Source organism: Balaenoptera musculus, chromosome 2 (assembly GCF_009873245.2).
Source record: "Balaenoptera musculus isolate JJ_BM4_2016_0621 chromosome 2, mBalMus1.pri.v3, whole genome shotgun sequence".
Classification (NCBI taxonomy): Eukaryota; Metazoa; Chordata; class Mammalia; order Artiodactyla; family Balaenopteridae; genus Balaenoptera; species Balaenoptera musculus.
Window position 1 is genome coordinate 149,332,450 of NC_045786.1, and position 19,794 is coordinate 149,352,243.

At 44.5% G+C, this 19,794-nt stretch overlaps 1 protein-coding gene across 3 annotated transcripts in view; it reads left to right on the forward strand.

Annotated features, from left to right (window-relative positions):
* The first annotated feature begins 2,254 nt into the window (after positions 1 to 2,254).
* Positions 2,255 to 19,794, forward strand: part of IFT43 (intraflagellar transport 43) — a 103,374-nt gene continuing 85,834 nt past the window's right edge. For 2 of the 3 annotated variants that reach the window (XM_036844523.1, XM_036844522.1), the window contains exons 1-2: positions 2,267 to 2,325; positions 5,033 to 5,125. In XM_036844523.1, coding sequence (XP_036700418.1) covers positions 2,272 to 2,325; positions 5,033 to 5,125 — 147 coding nt within the window. In that variant the 5' untranslated portion in view covers positions 2,267 to 2,271. Of the gene's footprint in view, positions 2,326 to 5,032; positions 5,126 to 19,794 lie in introns of all 3 variants that reach the window. The other variant, XM_036844521.1, reaches the window with a different exon arrangement.

Consider the following 19,794-nt stretch of genomic DNA (forward strand, 5'->3'; position numbering starts at 1 on the left):
ACCTTTAAGTAAATACTTGTAAAATGGGAGGGAAAATTATTAAAGTGATGTCCTTCTGGACTCAACCTCTACCAAATCAGAGTCTACAGGGACGGGGCACTGACACATGTATTTTTAACAAACTTCATGTTACTGGGTGCCAGTAACATGGCACCTAGTAACATGCACCAGAGAAAAATACTTCAGTAAGATCTGGCGATTCAGGTGCCCAGCAAGGTTTGGAAAGCCCTACTCCAGGGCTTCTTTCTGCCCAGAATGTGCACCCTTTGCTTTCAGGAATTTGGGGAAGAAGTGGGAGTGGAGGCTTGGAAATTAGCTCTAAAGTGGTGGTGGTGTGGCTATGAGCAGTGGAAGGAAAATAGAAATGGAGTCGGTATTGCTAAGAGCTCTCTAAAATGGAACCAGAAGGCCATTGAGGAAGTGTGAATTATGCGAGTCTCAGACTGGATAAAATCTGACCTTTTGACCACTTACTGTCCTAATGAAGGCATTCAGAAGATCTGCCAGAAACTCAAGATACTTACCAGACCCCTACCTTATAATAACTCGTGACAGCCTATCTACTGATCAGACCCTTACTCTAAAATAACTCGTGATTCCTTAAGGACAAATATTTCCTTTCTCGTGTCAGAGTACAGCCTTGTGGCTTTTGCCTTTGTAAGCCCCTGACCCTTTCTCTTCCCTGGAACACTCTTTTGACTTTACCAGAATCTGTGTCTCCTGAATTGCAATTCTTAAGACCCCCCCAATAAAGCTCTTTATTCTTTGCCGCCTCGATATTGATTATTGTTCAACAGAGATCACAAGAAATGGAATAATCCAAAGATTAATCCCTTCTTCCTCATCTGGTGCCAAGGAAGAAGGGAGCAAGGGCTTCACTGGAGCCTATATTTCATCCATCTTGGGTTTTTGACAGTGAATGTTTTTTCAGGTTAAAATCTATCAGGGTATTATTCTCACTGAGAATCAGAGTTTGTGAGTGAAAGGATTTTAGGGGTAATCTCTAAGAGTCACTACAAGGGAGGAAGCTGAGGTCCAGAGAGGGCTCTGCCTGGCTACACAGGTAGTTAGTAGTAGAGCTAGGATGAGGTTTCAACTCTTCTGACATCCACGCAGTACTGTTGTTGTCACAGGCATGGTAACGCATAGCCCTACCCAGTAAACATATATGGATAAATGGTTGAACTGAATAATTTACTAGGCATTTAAGAAATCCTGCATTCCTGTTTTAGAGTCATTAATCCCACTTCCAAGTCCTCGCTTTTAAGTAGCCATCGAAGCCTTACCCCAGGCATGGTGTTGGGGACATTGTTCACTTTCAGGGTCATGAGCCCATCTTCTGGGGGCCTGGCTGGGGGTCCTCAGTACTAGGGACTGGTCAGTGGCATTGACGTGGGGATCTTACATGGAGAGTCAATGAAGACTCAACTCGCTTGTCCCATTAGACTGGGAATTTGGGGGCCGTCTTCCTCTGCTGGCCCAGGAGACTGGCTGGCACCCAGTAACATGCGCCAGAGAAAAATTCTTCAGTAAGATCTGGTGTTAGAAAGGCACCTGGCTCTGCTGCTTAATACTCAGGTGATTTTCCTCAAGGCATTGCTCTGCACCTGAATGTCTTCAACTGTTGAATAGAGATTCTGCTCCTGCTCACTTCATGGGGTCTTGGAGGGATTATTTGTACTTTTGAAAGTTATTAATACACAGGTTTTTGATGTGTTGCTTCAGCGGCTCTGTATTCTTGAAGGCAGAGATTATGTGTATTGCACTTTTCATTATAAACCATTTATTGGCACCTGACCCGCTGTGTGCCTGTTTTTTCATCTGTCCATTGGAGACAAAACAACTTATCTTGCTTCCCACACAAGGTTGTTATGCCCTTCCCATGAGCTAATAACTGTGAAGGTCCTCTGTACATTGCAAAGAGCTTTACAAATGGAAGGCATCAGAAAAATTACTACTATTACTAGTAGTGCTTTGCACTTGACAACTTATGTATTTGAACAGAGCTACAGATGTAGGCAGTTTCTAAAGACTAAAATTTTTCACTGTCCCACAGGAGCACCCTTATCAGGATTTAATATCTGGAGATTTTTTCCAGATGTTAAAAAAAGGCAGGTTTAGGATAGGTTTAGTTTAAATTGGAGGTTGGCACATAGACTCCAGGAACGATGCGGCGGACCCTTTAAGTATTGGGATGGAAGGGCGGAGCCGTCGTCAGGGACGCGACTGGGCCGCTGGGTTTCCAGGAAGTGACGTCAGGCGGCCGCAGAGATGGAGGATGAGCTGGACCTAGGCGAGGAGCGGCGTCGCGGCTCGGCCATCTCCGTGAGGACCGACTCTTGGGGCTTGGGGCCAGGAATTAGCGGGTGGGGAGGAGCGACCCCGCCGGCCCCGGCTTCCCTGAGCCGCCTCGGCCAGGCCTGTCCCTGGCGGCCGGAGCGGGCCGGCTCTGAGCCTTGCGGGGGTGAGGCCGGGGAGGAGGCGGCCTCCCTCGCCCCGCCCCTGAGGCAGCGGTGAGCTCCTCCGCTGCTGGCCTAGGGTTTGCTTTCTTTAAAATCCTCAAAGAGTGGAAAACAGATCCTGCCCCCGCCGGCCTCTGGGACCGGTGGGAAATTTCCCAGCTTCTCTCCGCTTTCTGGAGCTCCAAGTGCCAACTCCCCTAGAATGGACAGATCTGAGGGTGACTGGAGGGGCCCTGGCCAGAGTCACGCTTTCACTCATCCTAGTGCTTTTCCCTTGGGACATCTCATGGCAGAAGTTGATGTAAAAACCGTACTGTTTTATGCATGGAAGGAAGGAAGGCGTTAGACAGGGAGGTCCTTTCTTGCCACTAATCCCCATGGGGAGGTGGGCGTTACCTCAGTTTTATAGTTAAGGAAATAAAGATTTATAACGCAGGGGAGTGGCTAGGTGCTCGGGGGACCCAGAGGTCAGACGCCGTATAAAGCTGTTGCATGGGTTAAAAAAAGTCAATCTCCAGGAGCCTCGATTTCCTTATGTCTAGAATGGAGATGTTAATGTCTACTTCAAGGAGTTGCAGTGAAGATGAAATGAGATATGCGTGGAAAGCATTTAACACAGTGGCTGGCATGTGCTAAGTTATTAGAAGAAGTTAGCGACTGTTGCTTCTGAGGCTGTGATTTACCCAAGCTTATATATAAATAAGCTGAGCTAGATTCAAGACCCAAGTTCAGTGTGTGTGTGTGTGTGTGTGTGTGTGTGTGTTTTAACTCCAACACAGCCTCATCAAGCCTTTTTACCTTTAAAATTATCGAAGATGACAGTCACTAAAAGATTGGCCCACAGGGCAGGTCTTTAGTTTCTGCTGTGGAATCTCTACATGTTTTGAAGTGCCCTAGTAACATCGGAGATCCTCTAAGTAACTAGAGAGGAGATACGAGGATTGGGAGCAAATTGTTCTAGGAAGAAGCAGGTTGCTTGACTGACCAAGAAGAATATTATGTCACCAAGCCTTTCTGATATGTGAGCTTTTATAGTACCGGGGGATGTGAATGTAGTTATTCATTCATTCTTTCAACAAATATTTATTGAGCCCCTTCTGTGTGTCAAGCATTGATTGTCCTAGGTGCTAGGGATATACCAGTGAAAAAAACTAAGTCCCTGCCCTCATGGGGCTTACATTTCAGTGGCAGAAGATGAACAATAAACAGACTATAGATTTAAAACATATAAAACCAGGTAGTAAAGTAGGTTTTCTGCCAGTCATTCCTGTGGATTTACACAGGGTCCTCAAAAAGGTTAAAACCTTAAATACTTGACAATTATTAGAGAAACCGTCTACAAACAGCATTTAAAGGCAAGATCCTTGAATTTTTGTTTGAGCACAATCACTGCATGTAGTATGCCGTATTCAGAAACCCAATGTTATGATAAATGGAAAAGGGCAGCCATAGGTGAAGGAGTGCAATCGTCTGTCTTGGGAAGAAAACGAGCTGCTTATTGTCAGAAAGATTGTTTCTGTCATCCCTGAAACCTAAATGATTGATTAGAATTTGACATGTAAATACTGCATAAGGGTTTTTATGCAGGTCTCATGTAACCGCTCTCAGTTTATTGGTGCAGTCAGTTCTTAGAACATCTTAAAAGAAATTCCAGCAGGGCATAGTGGAAGGAACTCAGGATTTGAAGGCAGAAGAAGATTTAGCTCTTAGATTTATCTGCCACTTAATTGCTTTCCTGGGTCTCAGTTTCCTCATTTGTAAAATGGCCTGAATCTCAGTCCCTGTTACTGTGAAATCAAATGAAGCTACATCAAATGAGATCTAAAAGTGCTTACATTAATGCTGTGTTTTTTTTTAAAGAAAAATGTAAACATTTCACCACCCACTAGTCTGCCTAAAGAATGTTTTGTGTATGTGCTGGGAAGCATTTGAGACACAGAGCCTCCACCCCACGAGGGCTTTGGGAAACACGTGCAGATGGTTCATTTGATGACTCAGAATTTGAAGTGGTCTGATTTCCAAAGCTAATGTCTCAAGATTCTTGTAAGATCTTTCCTTTAATAACTGTAAGTGCAAATCCAACTAGTGTACACGTCAAAGCAAATGCTATATGTATTTCTCTGGTTTCAGTTACCATGGAATTTCTTTCCCCCCCAAATGCCTTTTGGATAACTATTTTCATGCCAAGCTGCAGCTTTGAAATTAGGCCTTCATAAAATCCCGCATAGGACATGGGCGCCTTGACCACACTCTTCCCGGGCTATGGCATGAGGTCCCTGCCCCCTCTAGAGGAATTTCTAGCTGCATTTCTTTGGGTAGAAAAGGTCTATGGCCATTAAAAGAAAACACTGTGATCAGTACATGAATTTCCTGTTCTCCTGTATAGAACTGACCATGGGCGCTTTGTTTTAAGGGTTTGGAGCCTTTTCTAAGTATATACTCAAGTTGCTCAAATCCCATCCTCCACCATGTCATCATAAATCCAGTCCTTGCTTACCTTGGCAGGATTGTCTTCCTCGTAGTGGCTCAAAGACGTTTGGGTCAGCAGTGCCCCTCATCTCTCCTTACAGGGAGCCAAGATGGGGCGCCGAGCTCAACAGGAGTCAGCTCAAGCCGAGAATCATCTCACTGGCAAGAATTCCTCTTCGACTCTGACTGCAGAGGTGAGTGTTAAAAAATTCTGAAGAAATGCACTCTAAGAGTTAGCGATTACTCAGTGAGCAAGGATTTGGTATTTCATATTTTTTTCTCCTTCTTCTCTTTAATGTCAGCCTTCCTCCTATCTTGATTTGGGAATTCCCTTCCTCGGCATTTGTCCTATTAGCAAGAAGTGAAAGAGGAACTTTTTTCTTTTGATGCCAGAGTAGTTTCTGTGCATTGCTTTATATTCCCAGTGAAGAAGTTTTGTACGTTAACTGAAGCAAGGGACTGGGAGGTTTCAAAATCCAGCCAAAATCCGGGTTTTTATTCCTGCCAGATAAACGCCAGTGAGGCATGCTGGTGACGTAAAGTTGGATTACACAACTGGACATTTGCTCTTGGTGGTGACCTGCGCTTTCTACAGTTTTCAGGCAGGAAGGGGATCCGTACTGGCCTTACTTTCCTGGAGACTTTTCCAAGTGGCCTGGAATCGTGGGAATTTATCCAGCCTCTTTGCAGAGGGTGGGTAATCTTGATGAGCATTGCTTTTAATGCCAGGGCACTATTTTCGGCGGTTTACTCAGAACTTCTTTTCACCCTCCTCTGCCCATTTGAAAAAACTCTGCCCTTTTCAAGAGCTGGCTTCAGGGTAATCCTCGCTGTCAGCTCTTCCTAACTTCTCCAGGCTGACTTAGGGCTCCTACTTCTCAGTTCCCATAGTACCTGTTATAGAACATCTCACATTATGCACTAATTTTTCTTTTTATGTGCCTGGCCCGCTAGACAGTGAGTTTCTGGGCAACAGGCAACCTGGCTTCTCAGTTGCCCAGCTCATTGGCCTACAGTAGGTTTATAACAGATGAGGGCATCTCTGCTGGGAGGCCTTATGGGCCTGAGTATAGCATGCTGGGGACAAGATACAGACACACTTGACTTACATATCACATAGGTAGGAATATGCTTCACTTTCATCAGAAATAAGATATCCACCATGTCTTTAAGTGTTCCACATGGACCTTTCAATTTATCTTTCATTTTCTCACTGACTGTAGAAATATGGGTACAGAGAATCATTCCTCCTCTCAGATAACAGCCATGCCAACACAGAAAAGCTGGCGACTGACCCTTGGCCTCATTGCCTGAAGACGGTAGGGAGAGACTGTGGGGGGATTGTGGGAAAACCAGAGGCCACATGTACCCTCCAAAGGGTAACCACTATCTAGCCACAGCCAGCTGATGCTGTGGGGAATACAGGTCCAGTACTGCCAGCTCTTCTGATTTTCCAAGAGATGGCAGTCTAAAATTTTATGTGAAAGCAACACGTTTTTAGAGGTTAGCGACTAATTATAAAAATTAAATCACCATATGGGCTAGATTAGGCCTGAGGGTTGTCAGTTTGTGACTTTGACCATAGCATCTCCATTATAGAGCTTATTACATTGTATTCTAATTATTTATGTGCCTGGCTCCCTCAGAAGATGTGAGCTTTTGGAAGGCGGCGGTTATGTTTCACCTTTGTCCCCCTTTGTTTATCGCGGTGCCTGGCACAGAGCAGGCATGCCATTGACACTGCAAAGGGTGAGGGGGTGAAGTACATAGTGTGTGATGAGGGGCTCTTAGAAGCTGAATAAGAGCGTTACAGGGTCAGGGGTGGCAGACTGTGGCACACTGGGGACACAGTTAAGGGGGTGTAATGAAGGGAGATAGTGAAAGAAGATATACTAGACCCAACCCTGGATCTCAAGGAGCTTGAACTGCAATGGATGGGCAAGCCAATGACTGGATCAGTGGAAGTCTACTCTTGGCCTTTGGAGGATCCGCCCCAACACCAGATCATTAATTCATTTATTTAACAAGTATTTATTGAAGCTTACTGTGTGTCAGGCACCATTTTAGGGGGTTGGCATATTTCAGTGAACAAGAGCCAAATCCCCTGCCATAATGGAACGTATATTCTCGTGATCACTGGCAGTCACAAAGGCTAATTACAAGCCTACCCAATTGTGAAGGAGGTTATAGCCACCTTAGTGGTGAGGTGAGTGAGTCTGAGATGGGCCGGGATGTCCTGATGGCCTTGAAGCCTCTGTGGCGCCCACACCAAATCAGCTACCAAGCTGGGGTCAGTAGGCATGGTTCACCTACCCGTCCCCTTCCCCTTGGCTCAGGGGAGAGTCAGTACTGTGAGCACCTAACTCCAGAGTCGCAGACTGTGATGAACCTGTCAGGGTTTCAGCCTTTCTAGAATACCTACTTATTTCTGCAGAGGCATGTACCTTTTTTTTTTTTTTTTTTGGCCCCATCTGGGCCTTAGTATTTTTTCTGGGAGTTGACGAAAAGTCATTCTGGGGACTTCGCTGGTGGCACAGTGGTTAAGAATCCACCTGCCAATGCAGGGGACACAGGTTTGAGCCCTTGGGGAAGATCCCACATGCCGTGGAGCAACTAAGCCCGTGTGCCACAACTGCTGAGCCTGCGCTCTAGAGCCCGCGAGCCACAACTGCTGAGTCCGTGTGCCACAACTACTGAAGCCCGCGTGCCTAGAGCCCGTGCTCCGCAACAAGAGAAGCCACCGCACTGAGAAGCCCGCGCACCGCAGCAAAGAGTAGCCCCCGCTCTCGCAACTAGAGAAGCCCTGCATGCAGCAACGAAGACCCGGTGCAGTCAAAAATAAATAAATAAATTTATTTTTTAAAAAAAGAAAGAAAAAAGAAAAGTCATTCTGTTCTTCACCCAGCTGGTGCCTCTGACAGCAAAATGCCAGTCAGAATTGCAGGATTCCTTCTCTCCCTGAATTGAGGTTTAAAGCAGCGTGGGCAGCCTCTCCTGGGGCCAGATGCACACTGTGCTGTGTGGGCCTTTTTGGCTGTTTCTTTCTAAGATTAGAGTCTAAGACTCATGTGTGTGTGCCCATTTACATTCCAGTTCTGAATGTATTACTTGATATATTTATTTTTGTCCTTTCACTGACTATATTCTAGGATGAAGCTATTCATGAAAACGTAAATATGGTACCTGGGGGCTGTCAGACATACTGGAATTACTTTAGAGTTATATAGGAATTAGTTCAAGCAAATGATGATTTTAAAGCGAGCTGGCGGGATGGGGAGTTCCGTGGAGGAAGCAGAGCAGCTTCCAGGTCTGCTGGAATAGAGGGAACACGGGCTTGGCATCTGAAAACCAGGGCTTGAGCGTGGGCTCTGCTAATTGCCTGGATCTTGAACAACCCCACTAATCTCTCTAATCCTCCATTTCATTATCTGTCAAACAGTGGTAACAATACTACCAAGTTGATTTGAGGATTAAGTGAGATACGTATTTAAAAGCACTTTAGTAAACTGAAAGGCACTGTACAAATGTTCATTCTTTCAGTAAGTAGTGAATAAGAGAATATTTGGATGGAGCTTTGCTCTTGTTATTAAAGGACCGCACAGAAGGAGGATGTGAGCCTGGGTCTCTTTTAGAAGCGATTTGGAAGTCTCTCCAAGGGTTGCTACTCATTTCTCCACAGGCTGACTAGTAGTGATCTGAAGCAGGTTTTGTGCTTCCAGACTGCAGCGGGCATTCCTCCTGCAGGGTGGATAAGAGCACAGGCCTTGCGGTTAGACAGCCCTGGGCTGAAATCCTGGCCCTGCCACATGTTAGCTCTATGGCTCAGCAAGTTACTTAACCTCTTCAAGCCTCAGTTTCCTCATTGATAAAACAGGGTTAGTATTACATACTTGATAGGGTGACCAGAAAGAAAAAACAAGATAACAGGTATAAAGAAAGCCCTTAACCCAGTCTGACCCATAAGTGCTCAGTGTATAATTGCTAACCATTATTGGCTCTCTCCAGAGCTCGGGTGTTCTGTTATTGTGCCTTAACCCTCTCTACAGTTAAAAACGGGTGGCCTTCAGGCTGAATTTCGCCTACAGCCATGTCTTCTTTGATCCGTAGAAAATTAAACATTTTTTAAAACTTGGTTGTTATCATTTCTAAATTAGGAAAATGTACGTGAAAATCCAGATTTGGGGCTCCTCTTTGAAACCAGAAGTCCTGGCACAGCGGGAATGCTGGGCTGACATCCCCACATGGCAGCAGTTGGCTGCAGCTGAGAACGGTGCTTGCTTACGCTTGGCCTGCCCTGTCCAGCTCACCATTTCTTACTTGAATACACCTGGTCAGATTTACTCACGTCTGATCTACCTGGCTCCTGTTTCCATTCAAGTTAAAACTCCTGCTCTTTTAGGATGGATTGATTTTCAGGTATCCTTATCAGTATGGAATTTGGCTATATGCATCAGAAACTCAGCCCCAGGGCTTGGAGCAGGCAGGAGTGATTTTTCTCACAGCAAGAAGTCCAGTGGAGGGCAGGGCGGGTGCGGTCACTAGAGAAGGTCCTGCATTACCCTCACCCCGTCTAGACACCTGCTCTGCCATCTGGAGCTTGTAACTTGTTCTCATGGTTGCTGACATGATGGCTGGTTGTTCCCCAGGGATCCAGTCTGTATTTTAGGTGAGGAGAGGGGGAAGAGTGGAAGAGTTCAGGGTTCATGCCAACGAAGTATGTCCCTTCTTATCAGGAAAATGATAGCCAGAGACCTCACCAAGTAGACTTCTAGTTACATGTCATCGGTCAGAACTGGGTCTTAAAACCACCTTAAATTTCAAGGGCGTTCTCAGCTGGGCACGTTGCCACACCCATCACATTGGGGTTTTGGGGTTAAGGAGAAGAGGAATGACTGTTGAGTAGGCAGTTTGCGACTGACATATCAATTTTAAAAAAAATAGAATTTATACAGAGTTTGTTTTTTGTTTTTTTTCCTTGTAGGCTTGGGTATAAAAGGAAAGAATTATTTTTAGTAGCAAAAAAAATAAAAATAAAAAATCCACATTCCTCTCCCGTTTTCTAATTTGGGGTTGTGTAGAGTTCAGTGAAAATTTGTATGCCCTCAAGTTCCAAGACATCTGATGCAGTTGCTTGTGTCAAATCTTGCCTCGATCTTTTCCTTCTTCCTGTTTTCTCTGTAACCCCTTGGGGCTTTCTGCCTGTAGGATACCTGTGGCTCAGCACAGGTAATTATAATTAGACTCTTCCTCCCTCTCTGAAAGAAGACGAAAGGTCTCTTTATTGCTTGGTCAATCTGTAAATTTTCAAATAATTCCAAAGAACTTACCTGCCTAATCATACTGATTAACCAGAAAGATGAACTCTTCCTGTAGTTTCACTAGCTCAGAGTTGATTAGTGTCATGCCTGCTTCTTTCAGGTTGTTGTGAAGGTCAAATTAGGTAATGCACATAAAGGTGCCAGCACACAGGCACCTCTCAAGAAATGGTAACTACTAAGAAAGTTTATGACTGCATCCCTCTGCTTTTTTGTGGGTTTTTTTTTTTTTCACCGTCTGTTACAAATCAGGCTTGGATCCCTAGATGCATAGTTCAGTTAGCAGTTCAGGTTGGCATTACAATTATGGAGACTTTAACTGGTGCCATGATGAGCGTCTTCACGTCTGCAGTGAATAACTTTTTCTGGGCAGAGCAGCTCTGAGAATTAAACTAGATTTCTATGCCTGAACTTTCACCTTCTGTCATTCAAATGATGGTTCTCCTACAAGACCTCAAGAAAAGACCTGGACGCTTTCTACCATGAAGTTACACTACCATACGCTGAAGTTGGGAAAAAGGAATCTCAGGGCAAAACCTCTCAGGACTGGCCTGTTCTTTGTTTTTATTTTTTGGGGCTGCCCCACGTGGCTTGTGGGATTTTAGTTCCCCGACCAGGGATTGAACCCAGGCCCTCGGCAATGAGAGAGCAGAGTCCTAACCACTGGACCACCAGGGAATTCCCTGGCCTGTCTTTTTGGATGAGCATTTCTCACTTGGGTCTAAAGCAGTTTGTAGCTTAATTTACATCTTGCAGATTGTCCTTGTAATAATAATAATTATAGCTGACGTTGGAACAGTTCCTACCTCTCTGTCAATTACACACACTATCCTATTTAAGCCCCGTGGTAACTCTTAAAGTAGTTACTGTACTTACTGTCTCATTTTAGCTATGATGACACTGAGACTTCAAGGAGCCGAGTGACTTGTCCACAGTCATTCAGCTAACGTCTGGCTGTACTCTCTCAGCCTCCAGACAGATTCTTAAACACCACCTAACTTCTCCTACCTGCTGGATAGTTAGATGCACAGACCTCCCAGTAGAGAAAGGCTTTTGGCGGGAGCTGAGAGACTTTTGGGTTTTCCTCTTGGAATCCTTTTGGTGAGGGAGTAAGTTCTCACTTGATTATCCTTATTCGTCCACTTGTCTGGAAAAGTGTTTGAGACACAGCTGTTCTCTTTCTCTTCCTCCTCCGCCCCCCATCCCTTTGGTGCTCCTCCTAGGACGCAGAGCTGACACTCAGCCAGATTCTCTTGCAGGAATCTGAGAAATGCTGCTGGGCTCATGTTCCCAAATTAGGCCAGTTTCCTCATCCCCCAGCAGCTCTACTCAGCTGGAGCTTCCCTGGCACGTTGCATTACGTCTCTTGCCCTCCGCCTGTTCCTGACTGGTCTGCCAGCGGGCAGTTATTTTCAGCCCAGCTAGGGTTATCTGCTGACCCTTTTTGGTGACATTTTTCTTCTTTCTCACAAAAATAACTTTCCTAGATTAGTCACATTTTTCAGCCTTTTTCGTAGTCCCTCTCCAATGGGCTGGATTGAATGATGCTTCTGATAACGTCGTAGGAGAGGGATGTGGGGAATCCGACGTGGAACCCGTTGACGAGGAATGCGTTTTCCACACTTCATCCTGAGGTCACGCTCTGTATGCCTCACTTTTGAACTCTCCCTCGGGGTGGGCAGATGTGCATTCCCGACCCATCCCTGGGGCTGGCCACTGTGTGGGCGGGAACATCATCCCCGGGGTAGATCACGCGATTGGAAATAGCATCTCAAGATTCTCCTCCAGCGCTTACTCGGTCTCTTTCAGCACTCCAGTACAATGCCTCATGCCTCCTTCTACTATGTATTACGTGTCAAGCTGGCTTCCTACCAGAAACGTGGTGCTTGAAGATCACTTAGAATTCTCTCCCTCACCTGTGGGGAGGGTTAAGTCAGAACTACATGTAAGAGTTTATTTAGCTCAATGCTCCTTTAAGTTAGCCACTGTTCTCATCTACACAACCTAAGAAGTAGGAACGATGATCATTTTGTCTTTAATCCCAGCTCTGCCAATTCCTCGGTGTGTATTCTAGGCAAGTTACTTAACCACTCTGAGCCTGTTCCTCCTCTGCTGAATGGAATAATAGTAGCTATCTCCTAGTGTTGCTGGAGGATTAAATAAGAGAATGTACAAAGCTCTTAGGACGGTGCCCGCCGCATGCTAACTATTATTGTCATTATCTGTGTCACATGAGAATTAGAAAGTATTTTCAGTTTATCTTCAATTGCAGTTCTGTTCAAGATACACAGATATTCTTTTTTTTAAAAAATTATTTATTTATTTATTTTTGGCTGTGTGGGGTCTTCGTTTCTGTGCGAGGGCTTTCTCTAGTTGCGGCGAGCGGGGGCCACTCTTCATCGCGGTGCGCGGGCCTCTCACTGTCACGGCCTCTCTTGCTGCGGAGCACAGGCTCCAGACGCACAGGCTCAGTAGTTGTGGCACACGGGCCTAGTTGCTCCGCGGCATGTGGGATCTTCCCAGACCAGGGCTCGAACCCGTGTCCCCTGCATTGGCAGGCAGATTCTCAACCACTGCGCCACCAGGGATGCCCCAGAGATATTCTTATTTCATCGAACTAACTGGCTCTTAGGGCAAAGAAACATTTGGATGAGAAATCCTTTTGGTGAGAATTCTTTGTGCCACTTAAGACCCGTTTTGTATGTCTCCTTGACCAGTTGTTTGCTAATGCCTTTTCATCTTCTTTTCAAAACCCAACCCGCTGTCTAGAGGTTGGCAGTCTTTCCAAAGAGTGATCCTTAATTGCTGACTTAACATCATTTTGTTGTTCTGGGGCATATGGGTAGAAAAATGAGGAGGGCAGGAGTGACCTTGGTGACCTCAGTGACCTTGGAATAGAAGGTAACATCCATTCATTTCTTCATTTATTTGCTTATGAAACTTGATTGAGAGCTTTCTGCGTGGCAGGCATTGTGCTTGAAGCTGGCAGTACAGTGACAAACCAGACATGCTCCCTGTCCTCTCTGAACCTTGATCTGGGGGCTGCAGAGAATTAAGTGCCAGGTGGGGGTGAACACAAAAAGATACAGGAATGCCTTCATCGAGCCCTTTTCCTTTTGGGGAAATCTGGAAAGGTTTTCTAGGAAAAAATCATGTTTGAGTTGAGACTTGAAGGATGAGTAGAAGGTAGCCAAGTGAAGGGGCCAGGATGGGCCAAGGAGGGGAGAATATTCCAAGTAGAGGGATGAGCATGTGCCAAGTTGTGGAGGCCAAGGAGAGAGTGTGGCACGTAGGATTTGTTAGCAGAGCAGGTGACCATACAGGTGATGGAATAGTGGTCCTCAGTGACTTTTGCAAGCAGTGTGATGTTTTTCAAATATTCAAAAACCAGCCCCCTTGCCTTTTTTGACAAATGAACCATGTGAGACCAACATTTCTTATATGACACTGAAATAATTGGTAATATTATGAAGTTTAGACTGTGACCTTTCAATATTTTCCTAGCCTTGTCTTTCATTGATGCATCTTCAATGCAACCGTTACACTTCTCTCTCTATGCGTTTATGTTTTCTGGTCAGGAAACCTCTGAGAAGTGCTTGAGTATAGTATTGATGGCTTGGAACTCTTCTGGCTCATCCTTTTTAAGGAGGGGCTTAGTAGGTCAGTAGTTTGCAGTGTTCACACTTAATTTATGTCCTAAAAATTCCTAGGTTCCTCTAAGGATAGATTGTGTGTGTGTGTGTGTGTGTGTGTGTGTGTGTGTGTGTGTGTGTGTGTATTAGATCCTGGTAACTCTAGGAGAGAAATCATGGAAGTAATTTTGAATTAGTCATGATCTGACAGGATTTAGAAAATGTCTTTTGATTTCACAAAATAAGAGATTGTCACCCAGAGTCTAGTAATTACAAGTGTATGCTAGATACTTAATAAAAGTATGTGTAAATGGATCAATGATACAAGCCTAGTTAGTGCCTGTGATCTATTACTACTGCGTTGCCTCAAGAAAGATGAGAATACCTGTTGTAGTCTTCTCAGGGTTCCTAATTTGCATACACATGATTAACAGCCGTAGGTCATATCTGACCCATTTGGTATGGGTCAGATATGGAATCGTAGTATTGGAATTTGGTTTGACTTCTCTTTGGGGTAAGTAGACTACTGGCTTATATTCAGAAATTTTTTTTTTGGTATGTGAAAATTTTCATGGTAATGATACTTTTGTTGCAATGAAAATTGACTTATATTCAGGCAAGGTTCCCAGAGCAAAGACTTCTCAGAATCTTTGGCTGTAAATAGTATTCTGTTAGGAAAAAAATAAATTGAGAATTAGAGAAATGGTTTAAACCACTATAAACTCTCCTGGACTGAGTCAATTGCCTCATAACTGGTCTCTCTTTTTGTATTATTGCCCTCCTGCAGGTCAGCTGTAGTGGTCTTATAAAATATGCATCATTCATTTCACACTCAAAACCCTTTAAAGCACACCCGTTGCCCTTAAAACAAAAAATCCCAAATGCTTACTTTGCCCCTTTGTGATTTGGGCCTTCCTATGTCTCCAGCCTCATTCACACCAGCTACCTTGTGGCAGTCACAGGGAGTCGTTACTTTGCTTGTACAGTTCCCTATTCTAGTTCCTTAGAGTACTGTAATTCCACAGAATAGAATAGAGTAGAACAGACTAGAATATTCCCTGGAATACTTACCCATGCTCTTTGCTGGGCTGACTCTTACTTCTTCTTTGGGTTCAGCTTGAATATCCCTTCTTCTATTTAAATGAGAATATTACCTTCTCATTTAACTTAGCTCCCCGTATTGTACTCTGGTAGCGTTTTTTTGTTGTTGGTGGTGTTTTCTTTTCTTTTTCACTTTTTTTTCTGTCACCCCAACCGCAGTTTGTAACTGTATGTCTGTGTAATTATTTGGGTCCATCTCCCTCACTAATTGCACACTCCAGAAGCTCCTGTTCGCTTCCCTGAGCCTGGCACTTTGTAGGTCCTCAGTGAATGAGAACCAGGCGTGGAGCATGCTGTGTTCAGCTCAGGGGCAGATTAGTTTGAGGGGCCTGTGGGACCACCATCTGGAGATGTGCGGGAGGCTTTGATGTGTGGGACTCATGCTTTGGACTGGGCTCTGAGCTGGAGCTAAGGGTTTGGGAGCCATTCGTATCGAAGTGGTAAATGAGAGCCCAGCTCTGGAAGGGAGAGTTTGTAGAGAGAGAAGAGGAGAGGGTCTTAGCCAAAATCCGAGGAACCCCCATGTTTAAGAAACACACGGCCAAGGAAGGAGGAGGAGGAGACCGAGGAGGAGTGGCCAGAGGGGAGAGGGCATCACCAGGTCCCTGTGCTGTCCAGAGCGCAGGTAAGAGACAGTGTCAGGGACTCAGGGGTCAGGAGGGTCCAGGAAGGCGAGACCTTCCCTCTGGAGCAGGGTCTGTCTGATTGAGCAACTAGGGGTCCCTGTACTCACAGGGGAGCAGTCAGAGAAGGGGCCATGTGCACCTGGCACAGGACCACACAGCAGGCAGGCTGTCAGTAAATATTTGCTGAAAGAATTCAGTGGATAGGTTATGATGCTCGTGTACTCACCACCAAATGTAAAGGGCCTCCCTGTCTCCTTCCCAGATCTCTTTCTTCCTTTTCCTCTGTTATTGAGCCTTCCTCTGTTTCTCCTTTTTTCCCTACTCTTTCTCTTTTTCCTGTATCTCTTCCTGTTTTTTATTCTTCACCAGCGATAACAGAGGACTCCATCCCCCATACTCCTTTTTGCCCATCCATTCCTATATATATATATATATATATATATATTTTTTTTTTTTTTTTTTTTTAATGTAGGAGTCTTTTTTTTTTAATTAATTAATTAATTTATTTATTTTTGGCTGTGTTGGGTCTTCGTTTCTGTGCGAGGGCAAGTGGGGGCCACTCTTCATCGCGGTGCGCGGGCCTCTCACTATTGTGGCCTCTCTTGTTGTGGAGCACAGGCTCCAGACGTGCAGGCTCAGTAGTTGTGGCTCACGGGCCTAGTCACTCCACGGCCTGTGGGATCCTCCCAGACCAGGGCTCGAACCCGTGTCCCCTGCATTAGCAGGCAGACTCTCAACCACTGCGCCACCAAGGAAACCCTATATATTTTTATTGATGTATTTAAAAGTAGAATTTTATTCCTTCATTTATTCACTTATTTATCCTACGTTTAATATAATATACACTTTCCAACGCAAAAATGAATAAGATAACTTCATATTCTAGTTATATCGACCCACACACTTAGACCAAAAAATTATAATATTTAAGTGGCATCAGAGAGTGGGAGCACAGAAGGAGCAGCCAACCCTGCCTGGGACTTAGGGATGGCATCCCAAAGGAGGTGACCCTTGAGGTGGGTTGCAGTGAACGAGGAGGGATTTGCCAATGAGAGGGAAGGGCAGCGCGAAAAGCCTGTTCTAAGGCATGCGTCGTTAAGGGGCCTGGTGTTTCCAGGACACAGTGAACAACTTAGTGTCTTAGGAATGAAGGCCTTGCATTCCAAGTGGAGGAGTTTGGATTTATTTTATATGTTGTAGGAATTCCACAAAGATTTTAAAGCAGGGAAAATGTTATTGACTTTGTTTTCTAGGAAAGTGAATCTGGCAGCTATGTGGAGGATAGTCTAGAGGGGGAGAGCTTGTTGGCAGGGAGACCAGTGGGAGGCGGTTGGAGCATCTCCTCCTGAGATGATGAGCCATGAACCAGGCAGTGTTCCCAAACTTCAGGCATTCCCAGACCGTTTTTACAGTTTCGGGTATCCACATACCACTCGCATTAGTGTTAACAATTTTCTTTAAATCAGCTCCCTTTTTATACTTAAATGCATTTATTTTTGAAAAGAAACTACAGTTTGCGATAGTTATGTTTTTCCCAGTACACATTAAAATACACACATGGCTATTTTTAAGAGGCACATGCATCTACCACCTCCAGTCACCTTGCTTACGCCAGTGGCGTGCGTACCTTACTTTGGGAAACGATAAATTAAAGCCTGGCAGAGACATGAAGAGGAGAGGGCAGTGCCCAGAGACATTTTTCAGGGAAGATGGATAAGAGGTGGTAACAGATTGACTGTTGGAGGTGGGAGGGAAGGAGTGTCTGGAGTTGACTCCATTTGTAGCCGAAAAGGCTGAAAGGATAATGATATTTCTGAGACTGAGAATTTAAAGAGTCTCAGCAGTGCGGGGACCAAGAAGAGATGATTGTTTCAATTTTGGGCGTGTTGAATGTGAGTTGCCTTCAGGATTTTCAAAGAGATCTGTTGAGTAAACAGTTGAAAATTTGGTCTGGAGCTTAAGAGAGAAAGTTGGAAACGAGTGTTAACAGATGTGGGAGTTACCAGCATATATCATATAATCTGGCGTCTCTAAGAGGAACATACAGGAAGAACTTCTGATTCCTTTGTGTGGCACATAGACCCTTCATTATTTCCAGGTGCAAATGTGTGAGGATTTTAAGCAGAGAAGAGAGACAGATTTGCATTTTAGAAAGAGCACGTTGGCAGTAATTGGTCAGGGATGGATCCAGGTTTCGTGGGTCCTGAAACTTACACAATTTAGAGACCTTCTTTAAGAAAAAAAATTCAAAATTATGAATTCAAAATGGATATGAAAGTAAATACTTAGTTGTAATGAGAAAAGAAATCACAGCCAAGTTACTAGGCCTTGGGCATTCAGGTTTCTTTCTTGGAGTTCTTGTTAGGCAGTGTACCAGAAATGCTTGCATAGACATGCCTCCTGATTGAGAGCTAGCTTCTCCTCCGTATCTAGAACTCTCTGTATCTCCTGTCTAGAACTCTCTGTAACTCCTGTCTAGAACTCTCTGTAACTCCTAGGGGCCTGTGCAGGCAGGGGTGGAGTATAGACTGGAGGAAGGTGAGACTGGAAGCAGGGAGCCCAGGTAGGACCCAGCTGAGAGAAGGCAAAACATGAGCTTGTGAAGCCTTAATTTGCATGGTTGTGCAGTTTTCTCCAACACCCCTCAGCAGGCTAGGTATTGACACAGTGAAGGCATAGGGTTGGCTTGATTCAGGTTCGGGGGAGCTCTAGGGGAAATGTAGGACATGAATACCATCAGGACCATGGAAGTGAGCTGGGTTGATAGGGAAGGAAGAGAAACCAAGAAGGAAGTTCTTAGATCAGGAGGGGAGGAAGGGACTAGGTATTTCAGATTGGAGCAGCTCCAGTGTATGAGTTTGAAAAAGTAGCAAGGTCATTGGCATTTAAAGGATCAGGGAACTATGAGGCTAAGCATTAGATGAACTGTTCATGTGAACCTTGACTTTACTTAGAATGATGAGACTAGTGTTGGAGAAGGAATGCCCACATTTTTGCTCAATGTGTGCTCAGGCAATTATTTGTGACAGGGATGAAGAAGGTAAGAGATGCGATGTAGCTGAACAATACGAGTTTCAAAAAAATGTTCCATAATAATTTGAAAGAGTAATGGTCTAGAGGAACTTCGGGGAGCGAGACAGGAGGGTTACCTTGGGACCCTTGTTCATGGGGTTTTAAAGAATGAGCAGACTCTACTTGAAAGAGCTGCAGGAGGAATGAGGTCCATAGGGGAAAGCCAGGATTTAAGAGAGGCAAGGAGATGGAAAGAGTGGGCTGTGAATAGATAATGTCTAATCTGCTTGGGAACCATAGGATTGAGGGCAGAAAGCCTCACTGACATCATTAGCTAGGCTAGATTTCTTCTCATTATGTGGCATGTCAATAATTACTGAGAAGGAGCAGAATGATAGTAAAATATTCTCTTAATAATGATACTTTACAGGAAAAGGGTTCTGACTAATGTTGAATGTGATTGGTGATAGACTGAAACATTTCTGGCCACATGCCTTTACCCAGCGTGACAGAGAATTATGTCACCGTGTTTGGCCGATTGCTTTTAGATTCCATTTTAATCCCTCCGTTGGCTTTTTAGGTATAGCTTTTTATACTATTTTTTTAGTGGTTGCTCTAAGGATTAGAATATGCATCCTTAACTTATCACTGGCTAGCTAGTGTTAGTATTATACCACTTCACATAAAATGTGAGACCCTTGTGACAGTATAGATCCATTTTTCCCCTTTTATCCTTTGTGCTAGTAATGTCATGTACTTTAAAACTACATACTTTATAAAACCCACAATACAATTGTCATTTCACTTTAAACAGTTGTCACTTGGAGAAATTAAGAAAAAAGATAGTCTTTTTTTTTTTGAATGTTATTTATTTTTTATACAGCAGGTTCTTATTAGTTATCTATTTTATACGTATTAGTGTATATATGTCAACCTCAGTCTCCCAATTCATCCCACCACCACCGCTTTCCCCCCTTGGTGTCCATATGTTTGTTCTCTACATCTGTGTCTCTATTTCTGCCTTGCAGACCGGTTCATCTGTACCATTTTTCTAGATTCCATCCACATATATGCGTTAATATATGGTATTTGCTTTTCTCTTTCTGACTTACTTCACTCTGTATGACAGTCTGTAGGTCCATCCATGTCTCTACAAATGACCCAGTTTCGTTCCTTT